Source organism: Fringilla coelebs, assembly GCF_963513975.1.
Source record: "Fringilla coelebs genome assembly, chromosome: 18".
Taxonomy (NCBI): Eukaryota; Metazoa; Chordata; class Aves; order Passeriformes; family Fringillidae; genus Fringilla; species Fringilla coelebs.
This window is the reverse complement of record NC_140044.1, coordinates 8,092,926-8,110,783: the sequence shown is the minus strand read 5'-3', so window position 1 is coordinate 8,110,783 and position 17,858 is coordinate 8,092,926. Positions and strand designations below refer to the sequence as shown.

Below are 17,858 nucleotides of genomic sequence, written 5' to 3'. Positions count from 1 at the left end.
TGCCCTTGGGGAGAAGTGGGAGTTGTGCTCTCTGGAGGTGGCCCAGGGAGTACGTGGGTTCCACGCTCAGGAGGGGCTGTTTGGGGCAGCACTGAAGCAGCAGAGTGAGCAGAGTGAGAGCTGCCTGTGATGGGTCTCTGCTGAGCAGCTGGACACAGCCAGAGCTGGAGGAGCTCATCAGCCTGTTCCTTGTGGGACAGGAAGCTTAAAATAGGGCAAATCTTGGGGCTTCTGACATGATGTGCTGTGTTGATGGGGAGATGCTGGCTGCTGCCCAGTGCTCTGCTGCCAGGATTGCTGCACCAGTTGCACATGGTCAGTCCAGACCCTGTGCTTTGTGCCAGCTGTAGCTGCAGTTGAGATGTCTGCAGATGTGGCTTACAGCCTCCTGTGCCCTGCCCTCTGGGTGGCTCACTTGGGAGGATGCAGTGGCAGGAGCAGCACAGAGGGTAGCAGGTGAGATGGGCTCCTCAAGCAGGGGTGCCCACCTTCAGTTTGGTTCATGCTTTTCCCAAACCTACAGTGCTGAAGTTTCCCAGAGTCACAGGTGAAGTTACAGCCCGCAGTTTTTGTATTGCTCTGTCTATCCAAAGCATAAGGTTCCCATCAGAGCAGGTTTTTCCCCTTGTCCACAGTCTGTGCACAGTTCCACTTTATGCATCAAAAGCCACTTCAACATTAATCGAAGGCTCTGCAGCCTGGTAGGAACGTGGCCTTCCTGCCCCATGCTGCAACCCAGGAGACACAGCACAAGGAGAGCAGTGTCACAGGGCCTGTGGTGTTGGATCCCAGTACCCCTGGGGCTGGTGGTGAGGGTGGGCTGGGCACCTCCAGCTGCTCATGGCTTCCACTTTTGCCTGGTCACAGGTACGCCATCGACCGCAGCACGGACGCCGAGAGGATCTTTGACATCGATGCCAAAACGGGGGCAATTGTGACAGGAAAGGTCCTGGACCGGGAGACAGCAGGGTGGCACAACATCACTGTCCTGGCCATGGAGGCAGGTGAGATGCAGAAATGCTGTGTGGAGCAGAGTCTGTGGGGCAGGAGGAGGAATATGGGTGCTGTCATTGCAGGGGTGGCCAAGACACGAGTGTTAATCAACACCGAAGTAAAAAAGAAAAATAAACGCAGCAGCACTGAGTCTGACATCTCCCTAGACAACCTAAAAATACTCTTCCTGAGCTGAGCATTAATAAGGGAGCATGGTCGAATAGTATATTTGATGAACACTAATCAAATTTGTGTTATCTCTGCGCCGTCTCTGCCAGTCATCCCTGCACAGCTCGCTGCCGGCACTCACACCTGCTGAGCGGCGCCGGGGGCTCCCAGGGGGCTGTGCTCACATCACCTGCCTCCCCCCAGATCAGCCCTGTGCCCTGGTGGATGTCCCCTCAGCTGGAGCCCTGGGGCACTGCAGGACTGTCAGCACTTGCTTGGCCAGAGCTCGCAGTGTCTGGGGTTCACAGACTGTACCTGCGCCTGGGTGTGTAGCTCTGGATGCCTCCTGTGTGCCTTGGGTGGTGCAGCTGTGGCACAGAAGGAATGGATGGGAGGTCCTGGGGTGCAGCAGTGGGAAGGGACTGTGGGAGCAGAATGTCCCAGGCACCATGCTGGGAAACAGAAAGGCATTGCCATTTTCTTCAAAGTTTTCCATATTTTGGAGGTGCAAGTCACCAGGGTAGCCTGGGCCCTGCTGTGCTCTGCCTCTGCTCTGCAGTGGGTGCCAGGGAGCTGCTGTGGCTCCTTATCCCTGCTGACATGTGCCAAGGCCTGCCTGTCTGTGGGCAGGAGCCTTCTCCAGGCTTTGCTCTGAGTGTTTCTTGGCTCATTCTTGAGTGTTGAAGCTGCTGTTGATGTTCAAGGAGGCAGGTCAAGGCCTGACTTGGGTCCCAGAGGTCAGATCCTGCCACCCACTCTGGCCAGGCAAGGGCACAGGCCCTGTAGCGCTGGCAGAGGGAAGGGTCAGTGGCCCTGGCCAGACCCCCAGTGCCCAGAAGGGATATCTGTGGCTCCGTGCTGCATCCCAGTCCCTCTCTGTGCCAGTGCTCTGTGCTGGGTGCTGGGAGTGACCCCTGCACTCTCTGGCCGTGGCACTGTTGTGAGCCTGCCTGGTCACATCCCAGGGAGGGCACTGCATTGCCCAGCTGTGACCTGTGCTGGGGGCTCCATGGGGAGGCTCTGCAGGCAGGAGGGGATGGCAGCATTGCAGCACAACTCAGCATCCAGAGGAAACGTGAGGTGACAAGAATCAGAAGGACAATATTTACACGCTGTGGCTAGGATTTCAGAACAAGTCAGTAAATGCTGCAGCTCCCCTCTGGCAGGGAAGCCTGTCAGGCTGGATTGCTTCAAAAGCCAGGGAGACTCTTCAGTGCTCTGACTTCTCCCATGGTGAGCTCTGACTCATCCGTTTTAGCTGCCCAGACGTTCTTCCCAGTGACATTATCCTTAACGTTTTGTAATCATGAAATATTAATGACTGATATTGAATTTAAAGTACAATTTATGTCTGGATCCTCTGGTGGAAAGGGCAGTTGTAAAGGTACAGCCTTCAGAGTGATGGAGGGGTTGGGAGCAGGGCTGTGCAGCGGCTGTCAGGATGTGCCTGGTGCAGTGGGATCGGCCCTGGAGTGGGAGTGGGGAATGCAGGGCAGCTGGGGGCTGGCAGCTGCACACCCAGCAGTGCAGCTCCTGGCACAGGGGTGTCTGGGCACAGGGCTGCTGGCAGGGCTCTGTGGGGCTCACCATGGGCTTGTGGGGTGCAGCTGGATGCCACAGGGCTGGACATCACCAACTCCATCAGAGGCAAGTGGTCATATATTCTCTTTCCTCAGTGAGATGTAAACTTGGCAGGAGGAATGGAACAAACCCAGTGGGAGTCCTGCTGCTCAGGACTGTGCCTGGTGCCTCAGCTCCTTGGGGCTGGTGGGAAACTGTACCCACTGAATTCCCATGGTGCCAGGGCTTGCTTGATTCCCATGGCACCAGTCACATGGCCTGGAGTGCATTGCAACAGGATGTTTCATCCCTGTGGCTCCTTGAGCCACACTCCTGGTCTGCTGTCAGGGCTGTCCTGGGCAGGGTTTGAAGCACAGCCAGCCCCACTGGCAGCACTTGTTCCCACAGGCAGCCTGTGGGGCTCAGCAGCTCCAAACTGGAGCTGTGCCCCCTCCCTGGAGAGCCCTGTCTGGCACCCACTGCTGCTGCAGAGACCGTGTCCAGGTCATTTCCCACCTGTGCACATCAGGGTGTATTTGCCCCGGGAAGCAGTAAGAAAAGCTGCAGAAGGTGCCCAGCTGTGCCCATGAGCTCTCTGGGCTTCCCAGAGCTGCCAAGAGGGCAAGGGCAGCCCTGTGCCCCAGCAGGAGCTGCCCAGGACCAGCAGAGTGCTCAGCCTGCAGCGTGGCAGCCAGCAGGAAACATGGGGGCTGTTCAGCTAATCTGGCCTGGGACCAGGCCAAGCGTTTCCACAGATAAATCTTCATCTCCCTCGCAAGCTGTTTACCTTCCTTGGGCTAATATTAGTGATTCTCTTCCTGTTTTCCTCTTTGCTCATGTAAAATGATGAGGCCTTGACTGCTGTGTCCACTGCTGGTAATTGAGATGATAAATCTTCCTGCTGGAGACTGGCTTTAATCAGAGCATTGTGTTTGGATGCAATTTAATGACTCTCATGCTGCTGAGTTTGGGCTGGACTCGGGAGAGGTGAGAGCCATTTATGTTACTTGGCTTAACTGCTGCTTCCACTTTGCTTCCCCTCAGCTGGGGGCCACGTTTTCAGCTCCAGCCTCTGATGCAGCCACCTGTCAGACAAGTCGTACCCCTGGCATGCCCCTGCTCTGTCCTTGGCAGCAGCACTCTGGTTTGCAGGCAGGAGCTGCACAGCAGCTACAAACCCACCCTGTGCCTCAGAGCCATGGCAGCAGGGCTAGAGAGCAGAGTGGCACACCCCAGTCTTCTGTTCTGCATTTTCTTCTCCCAATTTGCTGAGATGGTGAGGAAATAAATTCCACTCCTGCCTTTTCTGACTTCCTGACTAATGTAAAAATTTTGAATTCAGTATTGTACCAATTTGGTCTCAATGTGGAAGAGCAGATTGGATGCTGTGCCCAGCAGTGTCCCTGAGCTGGTCTGCTCCAGGTGCTCCAGCTGCCAACGCTCCCCTGGGCTCTCCTCAGACCCAGAGAAGCTGCTGAGCACTTTGGGGTGTGTGTGGGGAGGAGGGCAAATGGCATTTGCTGGATTTGGAGCTCCACAGGAGAGGTTTGAGTGTAAAAATGCAAAGTGTTTTATTGTGAGATTGTGTGAGGGTCTGGAGGAGCGAGGGCTGGATCCTGGCACAGCAGAAGCCACAAGTCCCCTCCTTTCCTGCCACAGCAGGGGTGACCAAGCACTGTCAATCCCTTCCCATCCCTGGGAGCTGCTGCAGAGCTACAGCATTGCTGAGCAGTTGCCCAGAGCTGCTCGGTGTCAGTCCTGCGAGCACTCAGCTGTCTGCAGCTCAGGGAGAGGCCAAGTTGGTGTTTTGCATCTGAATATTGAAGAGGAGAATATTGTCCTGTTGAGATTACTTACTTACATGATTAATTAAATAAGGAAATACTCTGGGATGTGGATGAAGATTCCCCTGAAGCACTTAACTCTTGGCCTGAGGGTTGCTGTGCAGCAGGACTGTGACCATCTCGTGCCCCAGAATCCTGGCACTGCCTGTCCCATCCCTGCCAGTCCTGTTCCCGTGCTGCCTGTTCTGCTGCATGGCACCTGGGCAGGGGTCTGGCTGAGCCCTGAGCCACGCTGGGGGCTGTGCTGAGGCAGGCACGGATGCAGCAGTGTGGAAGCACTGGGCAGAGCTCTGTCCCCACACACAGCAGCTCCAGTGGCTCTGAAATAATTCCTCCCATGTTGGCAAAGGCAGCTGCCAGTCAGCAGCCTGGAGCTCCCATACTGCACGGCTGTGCTTCCAGCGTCTCCCTCTTGTTCTGTGTATTTTCCATGTCTCTTTTCCTCAGTCTTTTCAGATTAATAGCATTCCAACTCCTGAAGGAAATGCAGAAAAACGGCATGTTTAATTTTAATTTAGGGAAGCGTTTAGGTAGCAGCCTAGTTTTCTCTCTGCTGTCAATCAGGTTTTCTCAAGGCTGACATCAATTAGTTTAAAAATATTGAATGTAATTTTGCCTGACACAACATATTGCAGCCACTGCAAAATATAATTTATTTTAGAAGAAGAAATAATTAAACTAATTTGCATGTCAGTCAGCTGAGCTGGAATACCGAGGAGAGAGGCTGCAGTGGAAGATGGTGATTTTCCCTTCCGGTTGCCCTCAGCCAGCACGTGCTGCCCTCACCTCTGTCGTGGGCCAGGTGAGCTCTGTGAGGGCAGGTGCCTGCAGCACCAACACCACTGCCTCACCACCCTCTCTGCTTCTCTTTTTGGCCCTGGGACCTGCCTGCTGAGCCTTTCCCCCTGTGCTGGGGCATTTTGGGTGCGTGCACACAGCACTGCCAGAGTTTCTGACCTCACAGATGTGAATCCCGTGTTAGTTGAGTGCTTTGTGCCTTTCATCACAGATGAGCTCCAACAATCTCAATCACACTTCTGACCATCATAATATCAGTTTATGCCACTGTCAGAAAAAAACATATTTCAGATGTTTTGAGGATAACTTATTTCAAATACATCCAGCCATTTTTCATTTTTCCCACCTGTAAATCCAGGTACTGGCTCAAAGGATGAGGGAAGTTGATAAAGCATTGAGAAACCTTCAAACAGACATTGTACAGCCAAAATAAAAAGAAGCTGATGTGTGCCTCACTGGAAAGGTAGACAAGAGTGCAGCAGTTGCCTTTCTAACCTCGATGTTCCTGGACACGTCAAATTTTGACCCCGTCACTGAGCCAGGAGTGAGCACGAGCCTCAGGCTTCAGCAGTTTTGGAAGGGCAGAAGGAGAGCTTTTGTATGACAGGGTGCATTTGGAAAGGTCACTGTCTCAGAGCTGTGCCCAGGGAAGCAGGACGTGAGCCCTGGCTGGGGAGGGGTGGGTGCAGGTCCCCAGCTCCGTGCCGAGGCAGGGATGTGACCCCGTGGCTGGGGCTGAGCACGGCCCTGTGCTTCTGCCTGGCTCTGAACACGCTGCTCACATCCCTCCTCAGGGGCTGGGGGAGGTGGACTGGAAGAGAAGCTGCTTTGCTCAGGATCACCTGGATGTCCAGAGCTGGCACGCACCATCCCAACAGCTCCTGGGTTCACGGGCGCTGGGATGGGCTCCTGCTCACAGCTGGAGCCCACACTGTGGGGCACTAGGGGAGCAGCTCCTCCTCTGGGTTACAGTTAGGCAGGGGAAGAGCTGGGGTCCTGGTTCTTCCTCCTTTCAGCCTCTCCTCTCTCCTCTCTCTCCTCTCTCCTCTCCCTTTTTTCATCTTTCTCTCAGCAATCTCAGCCTGCTCCGGAGCTGAGCAGCAGGGATGGTTATCCATCTTCCTTGTGGGTTGAGGAGGGGGTGATGAAACGCTGTCATCCTCCTTCTTGCAGGAACTGAACCCTTTTTCTTCCTGCTCATTTGTGGGCATCAAGCACACACCCCGCCGCCTCCCTGGGCTCCCTTCTCACCCTGCTGCCTCCCCCTTTCTCTCTTCCTGCAAGCAATTTCACTGCACCAATATGCCTTTTAAAATAACACATAGTTCTAGGCTTTTAGTCACGACTTCAGCCTCCCTCCCCCAAAAACAACTATCTAATCACCAGAGCAGCTGGTCTGGGTGAGAGGGAGTGATAACGTGAGAACCGGGTGAAGGCAGCTCTGGGGAGGGGGCTTACATTCCTGGTTAATTATGGAGCAACGCCAAATCTCCTCTCCCCTGGGTCCTCCCCCACCTGATCAGTTGGGGCCAGTATTAATGTTATAGACAAACAGGCAGCAGAACTCCTGCCTGAGCGTGGAGAGAAGCATTAGTTCTGTCACAGGTGCAGCCTCTGGGTAAAACAAAGGAGATGGAGTAAGAGGGAGTTCTCATTTCTGGAGATATATGAGGTGCTTCAGCAAACATCAGGCCCTCCAGAGTGATTTATAATCCTGTGCCACGGGCTCGGTGTCCCTCGGCAGTGTGTGTGCAGCTCAGTGATGCTGCAGTGAGCGGAGGTGTAAATGCTGCCCCATCCCATGTGCAGAGTGAACCCCAGGAAGGGGGCTCCCCAGGACCACTGCCTGTGTGAGGCTGGGTGGTGAGTGCAGGGGGAGAGGGCTGCCCTCAGTCTCACTGCGTGCCCCCCTCATGCCAGCTGGTGGATGATGTTGTGTTTAACAAAAACCCAGTGTCAGCAGAAGAGGTCTGAGTCCCTGGGCAAGAGCCTCGTGCCTCAGTGGGGCACATGTGACCCTGGGTCACCTGGGCACAGCAGAGGTGGATGGACAGAGTTCACCACCAATCTGTGCCCTTAGCTGATGCAGCTGTTTGACATCCCAGCTCCATTTGCTTGGCTCTCAGGTGTTGCTGCCAGTCTCAAGCACCAATGGATCAGAATCCAGGTCAGAAAGGGATCTCACATCCAAGTTTTCTGCCCCATCTTGGTGCTGTTTTGCTGCAGCACAGATCCTGACCCTTATGGCTGGGACTAGCTTTGGGCTGCTCCAGTTTTCCAGGCGTAGATCAGGTGGTGTTTCAGGACTCCTTGGCACACAGTCCAGTGCCTGGGCTTCTTTTGCAGGGTGCAGTGAGGCTGAAGCATGCTCTACAGGTGCTGCTATCCTGCAGACAGTCTGTGTAAAGGCAGGCAGAGGTGCAGTGCTGGCAGCAGCCACGATGGCCTCTGGACAGATGGGGATGAGGAGGTTTGCTCTCTGATAGCAGCAGTTGTCCCTTTGTCCTGAAGCTCTGCTTCTCTTTCTGTTTCAGATAACCACTCCCAGGTGTCGAGGGCCTCTCTCCGTATCCGAATCCTGGACGTCAATGACAATCCACCTGAGCTTGCCACCCCCTATGAAGCCGCTGTGTGTGAGGATGCCAAGCCAGGCCAGGTAGTGAGAGTTCCCCAGCCCTGGTCTTGGGCTGCAGGCAGCACTCTGGACTAGTGCCAGCTTGTCCATCTGTCCCCTTCTGCCCGAGAGCCTCCCTGTGCAGCCCCTGTCCCGGTGGGAGTGACCCCGCTGCTCCCACTGAGCCCGTTGGCAGGGCTGAAGGCTCGTCCCTCTCTGGCTGCAGCCGGCGATGCTGCTGGCTGGACCCTGCATGTGGGACCCTGGGAGAGGCTGTGGGAGCAGCTCTGGTGCTCACCTCTGCCTTCTCCCCACAGCTGATCCAGACAATCAGCGTTGTGGACCGGGACGAGCCTCAGAGCGGCCACCGTTTCTACTTCACCTTGGCGCCTGAAGCCACCAACAACCACCATTTCTCTTTGCTGGATATCCAGGGTGAGTCCTGCTGTACCCTTCAGGCTGAGCAGCACCTCTGGCCATGGACAGGGAGATGGGTTATGGTCTCTCTGTGCCAGCTCTGGATGCTTTGGGCATGTTGCAGAGCTTCTTGTCAACCTGAAATGGTGGGACTGATCAGCTAACAGCTTGGATTTCCTCAAGGAGGCTCTGGCAGCTTTATTCCTCGCTGCAAGCAGCTACAAAGCTCCTCTCATGCTGTCTGGTTAAGCCTTTGGTATTTTCAGGGCTCTCAGTCCCTTTCTTGATGGGAAATCTCCAACCTGCCTGCAGGCAAGGAGATGATGTGGATTTATAGAAGAACATGCTCCCATTTTGAGTGTTACGATTTATTCCTCTCCAAGGTAAATCCTGGAGCATGGGTCATCTTGGGGCTGTCATGTGAGTGGCCAGCCCTGTGTCCCTGACAAATGGGAACAGCTCCAGAGCCCTGGGAGGCAGTGGGGCCATGCTGTGGCCAGCCCACAGCCACAGTGGGTTCTCTGGGACACAGCCTGCAGAGCCCGATTCCCTGTGAGGTGGTGGCTCCACGGTGCAGCTCCTCTGCTTCCTGGGGCTCGTCCTCTCCTTTGGGACAGGCAGCCAGGCAGAGCCTGTCTGTTCCTCTGGGCAGCTCTGGGGTTCTCTGCATCCCTGAGCTCAGTAGCTCATCCTGGGTGACTCGAAGCTGCTGTGAGTGATGGGGTGGCATGCAGGTTCTGCTGGCTGAGCCTGGCTGCTGTTGGACTTTGGAGGCTGCAAACAATTTGTGTGGACAGTAACAATCCAGAAAAGTAGTTATCAGGATGCTTCCTATTTTTGGTTGGTGTTTAAGGGGGAATTTAGGTGCTGATTGTAGCAGTAGGTACAGCAGGGTCCCCTGCAGAAACTGGGACCTTCTCCAGCCCGCATGCATGTGCTTGTCACAGGGGCCAGCAGATCACATTGAAATTCTTCTTTGGTTTTGATTGGGTTTTCTTTTAAAATCATTCTCTTTCTCTGCTTTTGCAGCTTTATCTGTCAAAAGCCTGGTTTAGTTTGTTCTGAGCTTATCACAGGAGCCTTCTGCTGACGTAAGATCCTGCTTGCTCAGTTTGGTTCAGCATTATTAGGGATAGTCAAAATGGAAAAGCTTCAGATGTGATGGTAGCACAGCTGGATATTGCTTTGTGTCCTGAGTAGCACAGCTGTCCCTGACCTGAGTCCCTCCCCCTCTGCTCAAGGGCAGCTGTTCAGAAGACCTTTACTTCTTATCATGTAAACAGGCTTTAATCCTCAGCCAGATTTTGCCCCACACCCAGCGATTAACTTCCCTCACTTTCTTTGGAAAACCTTATGAAAATGTGCTCAAACACACTGAGCTACACTCGGGTGTCCATCCCTGCCCAGCCCCTCGTGAGGCTCTGAGCTCCGGGCCAGGCTGTCTGCCATGGCCAGGCTGCCATCCCAGAGCCACCTCTGCTGTTTTGCTCATCTGGCAGGGCACATGGCTGGGGGTGTATGGGCTTGGCAGGGGCTGCTTGGCTCCCTGGCTCTGTGTGGGGATCCACCAGCAGTGGCCCAAGAGCCAGCCTTGCAGTAGATGCAGGACGTGTGTGCCACCATCTCCTCCAGTGCTGCTGCTCTCTTGGGTGGGATGAGGCTCTCGTGGCACAGGGTAACTCTGTGCTAAATGATCCCTGGAGCTTTTTGTGTGGTGTAACACTGCATAAAATGAGTAAAAGCTGGCATCACCTCCCGCCTCCTGCTCTTGGGAAAACAAATGTTGTTGCTGCAGGGTTATTCCCAGAGTGTTTGGAGACCCTCCCAGTTGCTGAGCAGCACTGTCTTCCCCAGCAAGAGGAGGTGCCTGCCTGTGGCAGATGGAGGCGCCCCTCATTTCTAACAGGGTGCCTTGGTGCCATCTCCCTCCCTTTGATTTCTGCCGCCTTCTCCAGTCCATCAGCTGCCCTGGGTACACTCACCTTTGCCCCTGCTCTCGTAGGTGACCTTGCTGCATCCTCCCTGGTGCTCCCCCATTGCTTCCCTCTCCTGCATTCACCCCTCTCCACCGTGCACTTGTCTCTACTCCCCCGTGCAAATATCAGTGGTGACAAACTGCTACCACCAGCCCATCTGTTTCTTTGTACAAATTTGTAGCCAGTTTTGAAACGTGATTTATAAATATTGCTTTTGCAGCCAAGGAGTGACACTGATGGATGTCAGCACAGATGGATTCTCTAAGCTCTTGCTTAAATCCTCTCTTTTGCTTTGCACCTACTTCACTTGGCTCCTTTGTGGCACCAGAAAGCCACCTCGGGGAGGGACTTGTTCTCAGCAGGGTGGGGACCAGCAGGGTGGGGACCAGCGCTGCTGGGGCTCCCTCCAGGGCTCCTGGGTGGGGCACACAGAGCTGTGCTAGCTCAGGGGCTCTGGGCTGGTGATGCAAAAATTAAGGGTGTCCCTGCAGACACAGAGCTGAGCTACAGGTGATTGGCAAGTTGGGCTTTTGGAAACAGCCCCATTGCCTGTTGGTGCCTCTCTTTCCCTGCTTCTGCTCTGAGGGAGCTCTCACACATTTCCTGATTCTTCAGACAAGGAATAAATGTCACCTGTGGTAACGACAGCGAGCATCCAGGAAGAAGATGCCCATCATATGGCATGACTAAAGGAAGAGATGGAATTAGAGAAGCTGACCATGTTAAGATCCAACTGGTGCCATTCCAAAGGCATTCACCATCCTCTGTTTCCTAACTCGCCTTTTGCTGGGCCTTTCTGGCCTGAGAAAATTGATTACAGCAGGATCAAAGGCAATTAAAGCCTGAAATCAGGTTCTCCAAGAAATGCTAATTGTGTTGGAAGGGATGGTAGAAGGCATCCAAGCCCAGCAACCTGGAAGGAGTGCTAGGTAATACGGAGTGACACATGGAGCTACTGACTCCAGGGCTCAAGGGCTCGGCAAGCAGATGTCTGAACTCTCTGCAGGTCTCATTAAGAGCATGTAATGGGTGATAGAAGATCTGAAAATCCTAACAATCAAAAGCAAAATGTTAGGATTTGAGGATTGCCTGAGGATAGAGGAAGCCTCCTGCAGCCCCGCAGGGATGCCCCTCTCAGCACAAGCAGTGCAGATGCTCGTTTGGCTGGGGCAGGGTTGGGGTGTGTGTGTGAAAAAGAGCATCAAACCTCCTCGGGGCTGAGCAAACAGAGAAGGAACAGCAGTGGTGCTGTGGCCTGCTACCCAGAGAACTCGAGAGAAGGAAGAGGCAGAAGGGAAAAACAGGATGTTTCTTCTACCAGCTGCACCAGCTGGGGCTGGAGGAGGTCTGCTCCCTCGGGGCAGCTCTGGCAGCAGTGTGCCCGCAGGCCCAGCCGGGTGCTCCTCCCCAGAGCTGCTGTTCCCAGGCTCTGGTGCAGCAGGGCAGCTGCTGGAGAAGGGAACACAGGTGCTCACAGGGCCCTGTGAGTGTGGGAGAGGGAAGGGACATCAAAATCCCTCCTGCTCTGCTAGCGCTGTTTGAGATTGAGCTGTGAGAAGGATTTATTCGTTCTATCTTCAAGGCTGCCAAGAGCCTCTTTGGAGAGGGAGTCTGGGAGACTTAATTATTTTATTATTCCTAGTGACATTAAGCTACCACCAGAGTATATTGCCTTTCCAAAGTTTCCTCTCAGGGCAGTATTGACGAGTCCCTGTGTGTTCAGTTCATGTCAGTTCCTGCCCTCTCCAGTGTCCTGCTCCTCAGGAGGACAGAGGGGCCATCTCCTGCCCTGTCACACAAGGTGATGTGATGTAACACAGGATAATGTCACTGCGTGATCAGAGAGAGGGTGGCAGGAAACCTACCAGAAGAAAATGTCAATTTGTGCAGCAGGAAAGCAGTGATAGTAAAAGGTTTGGGTTGGGGCATCAGAGGACACTCAGCATCAGAGCCTCAGCAGAAGGTGCAGCTTTGTGGAGACTGGGCAGGAAACCAAGTGTGGAGACCCAGACTCGTCTGTTCAGGAGAGCTGTGGATTAACGTCTGCTCACATTGCAGTGCTGCTCCTGAGAAGCACTGCTCCTCAGCTCATCACCCCAGAAATGGATTTGGCAGGAAACTGCTGCAGAGGAAGAGACACGAGGGCTGTGGGGCCAGGGCTGCCTAGGCTGTGCCAACGCAAACAAATCTGCACCAAGACTCATCCCAAAGCAGCTGCTGTGGGTCAGCCACATGTAAAGAAGCAACTGCACCAAGAGAAATGACAATTGTTTTGTAGGAGGTTGCTCTGGATGCCTTTTCCAGGATACACATTCCAAGATCTGGGCAAAATTTTCCCAGATCTGTGATCAAAAGGACTACAATTGTATGGCAGAGCACCTTTTTTGGAGTATTTCAGAGGGGAACACCAAAGTTTGTGAGTGACAGGGGTGCAAACACCCAACAGAGCAGAGTTCATGGTGGTGGGGGGCAGGTGGTGGAGCCATTTCAGTGCCAGGGGCAGGTAGTCCCTGCCAGGCTGGGCTCTGGCTGTCAAGCCTTGGTGAGCAGTTTCACTGCTGTGAGACTCATGTGAAATCTCTGTGCATCTCCCTCCTGGGATGAAGGGCGCCTGCCACCCTGTTCAGGAGATAAAATATAGTTTCATGATGTTTAAAGCAGCATTTGTAGTTGTGATTTTTGTTGCTCCCTTGCGTCAAGTTTTGGGTCACAGGGCAAACCCTCAGCCCCTTCCTGAGGCGAGGTTCCTCTGAGCAGACCTGTCTGTCATGCTGCTGTTAAATTTAAGTGCCACCTTCTTTATTTTGACTTGGTGGGTGGCAGTATTTCTTTTTCAGTGGTGCCAGGCTGCCTAAACTGTCTGGGCTGAGCTGAGGTTGGTGCCTGCCCCTCTGCCACTTGCATGTGAAGTTCTTCTTGGTTTCTAGAGACTGTTTCTAAAAATACAGCATGCCTTGTCACAGGTCCCTCACAGGAGCTGGAGCTGGCTGTAAACAGAAGGGAGCTGCCAGCCTCCTGCTGCATTTCCAGAGAGGTTTGGTGCTACCCCTGCGTTTACACAGTGCTGAGGAGCAGCTGGGGAGTTCCCAAGCCCTGTGTTCCATCAGCCCTGTGTGCGGGTTGGGCTGAGCCGCAGTGGAGGTGCAGGGCTGTGTGCTCAGGGCTCCTCTGAGCCAGGATCTGACCCTAACCCCAGGCTGGTGACCTGGCTGGTGTGACAGTGACAGCAAAGGTGACCTTCCTGGGCTGTGGCCAGAGCCTTGCCCTCTCACAGCACTTTGGTCTGTCCTTTTTGTCCTGTGGTTTTATCCACTCAATCCAGGTGTCTGAGGCTGACTTTTAGCTGGACTAGCTAGGAGTTAGTCCTGGTCTCTTGCTGAGATAGTGCCATTAACATTATTTATATCCCCCTACTACACTGCAGCAAGGAGGGGGGACCAGCACCAAATGAGATCTCATTACCTTTGTGCAAACGATTAGCATAACAATAATTTTTTTTTTTTGTAGCTCATCTTTGGCAGGCCGCAGGCAGCTCTGAGACGTTGCTGCACCACACTTGGTTCAGCCTCCTTGCCCCCAGGGGCCAGTGCTCCCCTGTTCCTCCTGACACCTCTGCCCAGTTGCCATGGTGCTGCTGCCAAGTGCTGCTCCAGGAGTCTCAGGCACAGTGGCAGGTGTCCCACAGGACAGGAATCTGTGCTCTGCAGTGCCCTGGCTGCCACACAGAGCCTTTGGGATCTGCTTCCTGGCTGACCAGCAGGTTTTCCATCCTGGCTCACCTCCTGTCCCCACCATGCCCTGTGTGCTCTCGTGCAGCCCCCAATCCATACAGCAATTTCCGCGATGGCAGCAGCCCAAGGGCCAGAGTTACTGTAGGTGTCTTTTCCAATGGAAGGGCTGATTCATAGAGAAAGGGGATGGTCTGGCATAAATCAGGTCTGATGAGCAGAGTCTGTAGACAGCAGCACCTTGCTGTGAGTGGCCAATCCATGGTTTATTAGATAAAGGCTGCAGACAGTCAGCAGTGGATTGTGACACCTGGCTCCAATTGTCACCTGCTGTTCAGCCCCATCCTGCCCATGCTGCTGCTGGCTGGCAGCCTGCAGCACCCCTGAGCAGGGAGTCAGTCCCAGTGTCAGTCCCTGTCCCTGCCCTCCCTCCCTGCTCCTGGTGGGCAGCAGCTGCTCCTTGCGTTCATCGCTGGCACCAGGGCCCTGGAGGGTCCCTGGAGTGGCTGTGTTAATGGGATCTTAACGAGTTGTGCTGTGCCAGCTGAGCCCCTGAAGCAGCAGGGTGTAAGCAGATGGGGAGGAGGACGCCTGACTTGGCTGGGAGGCTTGGAAGAAGCTCTGCCTACTCCTTCAGGAGTTACAGAGGATTACAGGGGTATCTGGCCCTTTGGCTGAGGCAGGACCATTCACTCATGGCTTTTGGCTTTGGAAGCAGCAGTGTCTGCTCTTGCAGTCTCAGTGCCACCTGCAGACCCTGCCTGTTCTCGTGTACAAGTCAGCAATTGATTTTTATCCTGACTCTGTGCCACTCTCAGAGGGTCTTTTGGAAGTTTTTCCCCTCTCTCTGTGCCACCTGTGTTGTTTGTCAGCGTGGTTCAGACACTCATGGCACACCAAGGGCTGCTGTGCCATGCTCACTCCCAGGTGTGGTGACAAAGGAGATGCCAGGCTGGCCCTGAGGTGCTGCTGGCAAGGGGAATGTGCTGGAGTGGAGCTGGCCATGTTCAGGCACTCAGGCTACAGGGGGTCTGCAGTGCCAGGGAGCCATGAGCTGGGTCCATGTGAAGGAGGAGGAGGAGGAGGCCCAGGCTCTCTCAGGATAGCTGCTGGAGGTGCTGTAGGAATAGCTGCTGTTCACCCAGAGCATGGAGGAGCCCCTGGCAGGCGCTGCAGGCTGTGATGTGGGGCTGACTTTGCTGGGGTTTTGTTTGTTCCCTGCAGACAACACAGCAGCGGTGCACACACAGAGAGTGGGCTTCAACCGCCAGGAGCAGGATGTGTACCTGCTGCCCATCCTGGTGGTGGACAGCGGTCCCCCGGCCCTGAGCAGCACGGGGACCCTGACCATCCGTGTGTGTGGCTGTGACAGCACCGGGGCCATCCAGTCCTGCAACAGCACCGCCTACGTGGTGTCAGCCACGCTGAGCCCCGGCGCCCTCATTGCGCTGCTGGTCTGCGTCCTCATCCTGGTTGGTGAGTGCCTGCCTGTCCCCTGAGCCCTCCCTGGCCTGTCCCTGCTCCACTCACTCCATCAGCATCACCTGAATGTGAGCACAGAGCTTCTCTGCGTCTGTCTCCTCTGTGGTAGCTGCAGCATGGGGGGCATGAACCTCAGCCCCTGCTGGGGGGACCAGTGGGGAAGCTCCCATGTTGGCCACAGCTCGTGGGTGCTGGGCTCCACAAGGCAGCCAGAGCAGAGCTCCCTGTGCCAGGCAGGTGTGACGCTGCCCAGCAGAGCCTGGAGAGCTGCTGGCTCGCTCCCTGCCTGCACAGGCAGGAGCCAAGGACTGCTTGCCAGCTGCCATGCTGTGCCCACAGCAGATGGGGCTGTGTGATCCCAGCGTGTGGGCAGGGGTGGTGGGTGTGGGGCACACACAGGTGTGCTCTTACCTGAAAAGGTCAGTGTTAGAGCGTTTGTGAGTGTGTGGGCAGGATGCAGAGCTCTGCTGTGGTCAAACCAGAGTGCTGCCTAGGTCAGGACCTGTACCCTGGGAGTGCTGCTGCCTGACACCGGCACACAGGCACAAACTTTGCTGGGCATGAAGAGCTTGTGCTTGTGGGAAGGGGCTCTGAGTGAGAGGTGTTGCAGTGCCCTCAGGTTTAGCACAGGGCACTTGATGGATGCAGCTGCTGAAAGCCCTCTCTGGCCCCAGAGCTGGCGCCTGGCTGGCTCCAAGGCTTGTCCAGACACCTGTGGGAAGGCAGCACGCTGTTTGGTGAGGTTTCCTCTCCTTGGCATGGCTCCACTCTCCATCTCCTGCTGCATCTCCGTTCAGAAAACCCTTTCCCGCAGGGTGCACTTTACACTGGTTTCATTTTCCAACGCAGTGCAAACAAATTTCTGCCTAATTGCCCAGACAAATAAAGTGCACATTGGTGCTTTAAAGGTGATGGGCTGAATGGATGATGATCCAGGACACAGCTGCGGCTCGCTGCTCAGGCTCTGTGCCATCTGCTCCACATTCACCCACCCAGCATTTAGCTGCTAGTGTGAATCATGCACCCCCTTTCCCTGCTCACCTTCTGCAGAGCCCATCCGTTTGTCTGTCCAGCTGTGTGTTTATCCATCACTCCCTCCTGTCTCAGTGGTCATGCTGCATGGCAAGGGAAGTTCCTGCTCTGCCCTGGAGCCTGGGCAAACCTGTCTCCAAGCCAGTACACAGCAGGGCTGGTGCTTGATGAGCCTGGCTGGTGGGAAGGGAACCGTCTGGCACCCCAGCAGGGCTCCCCGTGCTGGGGGTGCTGTGCCTCCACCCCTGCCACGGAGCAGGGGACATCCCTGCAGGGGCACAGCATCCCCAAGACACTGTGCCTCTCTGACTGTCTCCTCCTTTCCCAGTGCTGGTCCTTCTGATCCTCACGCTGAAGCGACACCACAAAAGCCACCTGACCTCTGAGGACGACGAGGACATGAGGGACAATGTCATCAAATACAACGATGAAGGAGGTGGTGAGCAGGACACAGAGGCCTATGACATGTCAGCCCTGCGCAGCCTCTACGACTTCAGTGAGATCAAAGCTGGTGACGGAGGTGGGGGGCCCGGAGAGGGGGGCCCAGGCAGAAACCCAGCCTCAGAGCTCCACGCCCTCCCACAGTGGGTGCAGAGCCCAGACCTGGACTTCTCTGTGTTCAGAGACTATATCTGCAGGAAGGTGGAGCAGGCGGATGAGGACCTCTCTGTGCCGCCCTATGACTCGTTCCAGACCTATGCCTTCGAGGGCTCGGACTCGCCAGTGCCCTCCCTGAGCTCCATCAACACCTGGTCCAGCGGCTCGGAGCAGGACTTCTCCTACCTGGGGGGCTGGGGGCCCCGGTTCCGGCAGCTGGCAGCGCTGTACGCGGGGCGCAGGGGCGACGAGGACTGCGAGGAGTCCTAGCTGCCCCTGCAGCCCCTGGGCTCCGGCCACCTCCCGCACTGGGGCTGCAGCCCGAGAGTGCCACACGGGGATCGAGCGCTCCTGGGCCAGACTGCACAGCTGCCGGCGAGAGGCTGCACCGGGGACTGCTCCTGTGCATCTGCCTTCGGCTCGGGTGGGCTCCGCACCCGCGTGGGGAGCCCAGAGGAGCCACCGGGGTGTCCTCATCTCCTCAAAGCCAGTCTCCATTAAAGCACTACGCATTGACTTAAAAAGGAGAAAATCTAATTCAAGAGGGTTTGGAGAGGGTTTCTCCCCCACAAATTATCATTTAAATAGATCTGTTCGGTGATCCCCATCCAGGAGAGGAAGAGCAAACCGGGAGCCTTTTGTTGTCTAA

The 17,858-nt window shown here is 55.3% G+C and overlaps 1 protein-coding gene across 1 annotated transcript in view; it reads left to right on the top strand.

The window, feature by feature from the left end:
* CDH22 (cadherin 22) overlaps positions 1-17,479 on the top strand; it is a gene marked incomplete at both ends in the record, with an annotated part of 48,768 nt that extends 31,289 nt beyond the window's left edge. The window contains 5 exons of the mRNA XM_084217640.1: positions 868-1,004; positions 7,898-8,019; positions 8,295-8,412; positions 15,323-15,574; positions 16,941-17,479. Of these exons, the coding sequence (XP_084073766.1) occupies positions 868-1,004; positions 7,898-8,019; positions 8,295-8,412; positions 15,323-15,574; positions 16,941-17,479 (1,168 nt within the window). The remainder of the gene's footprint in view (positions 1-867; positions 1,005-7,897; positions 8,020-8,294; positions 8,413-15,322; positions 15,575-16,940) is intronic.
* Positions 17,480-17,858: the final 379 nt, after the last annotated feature.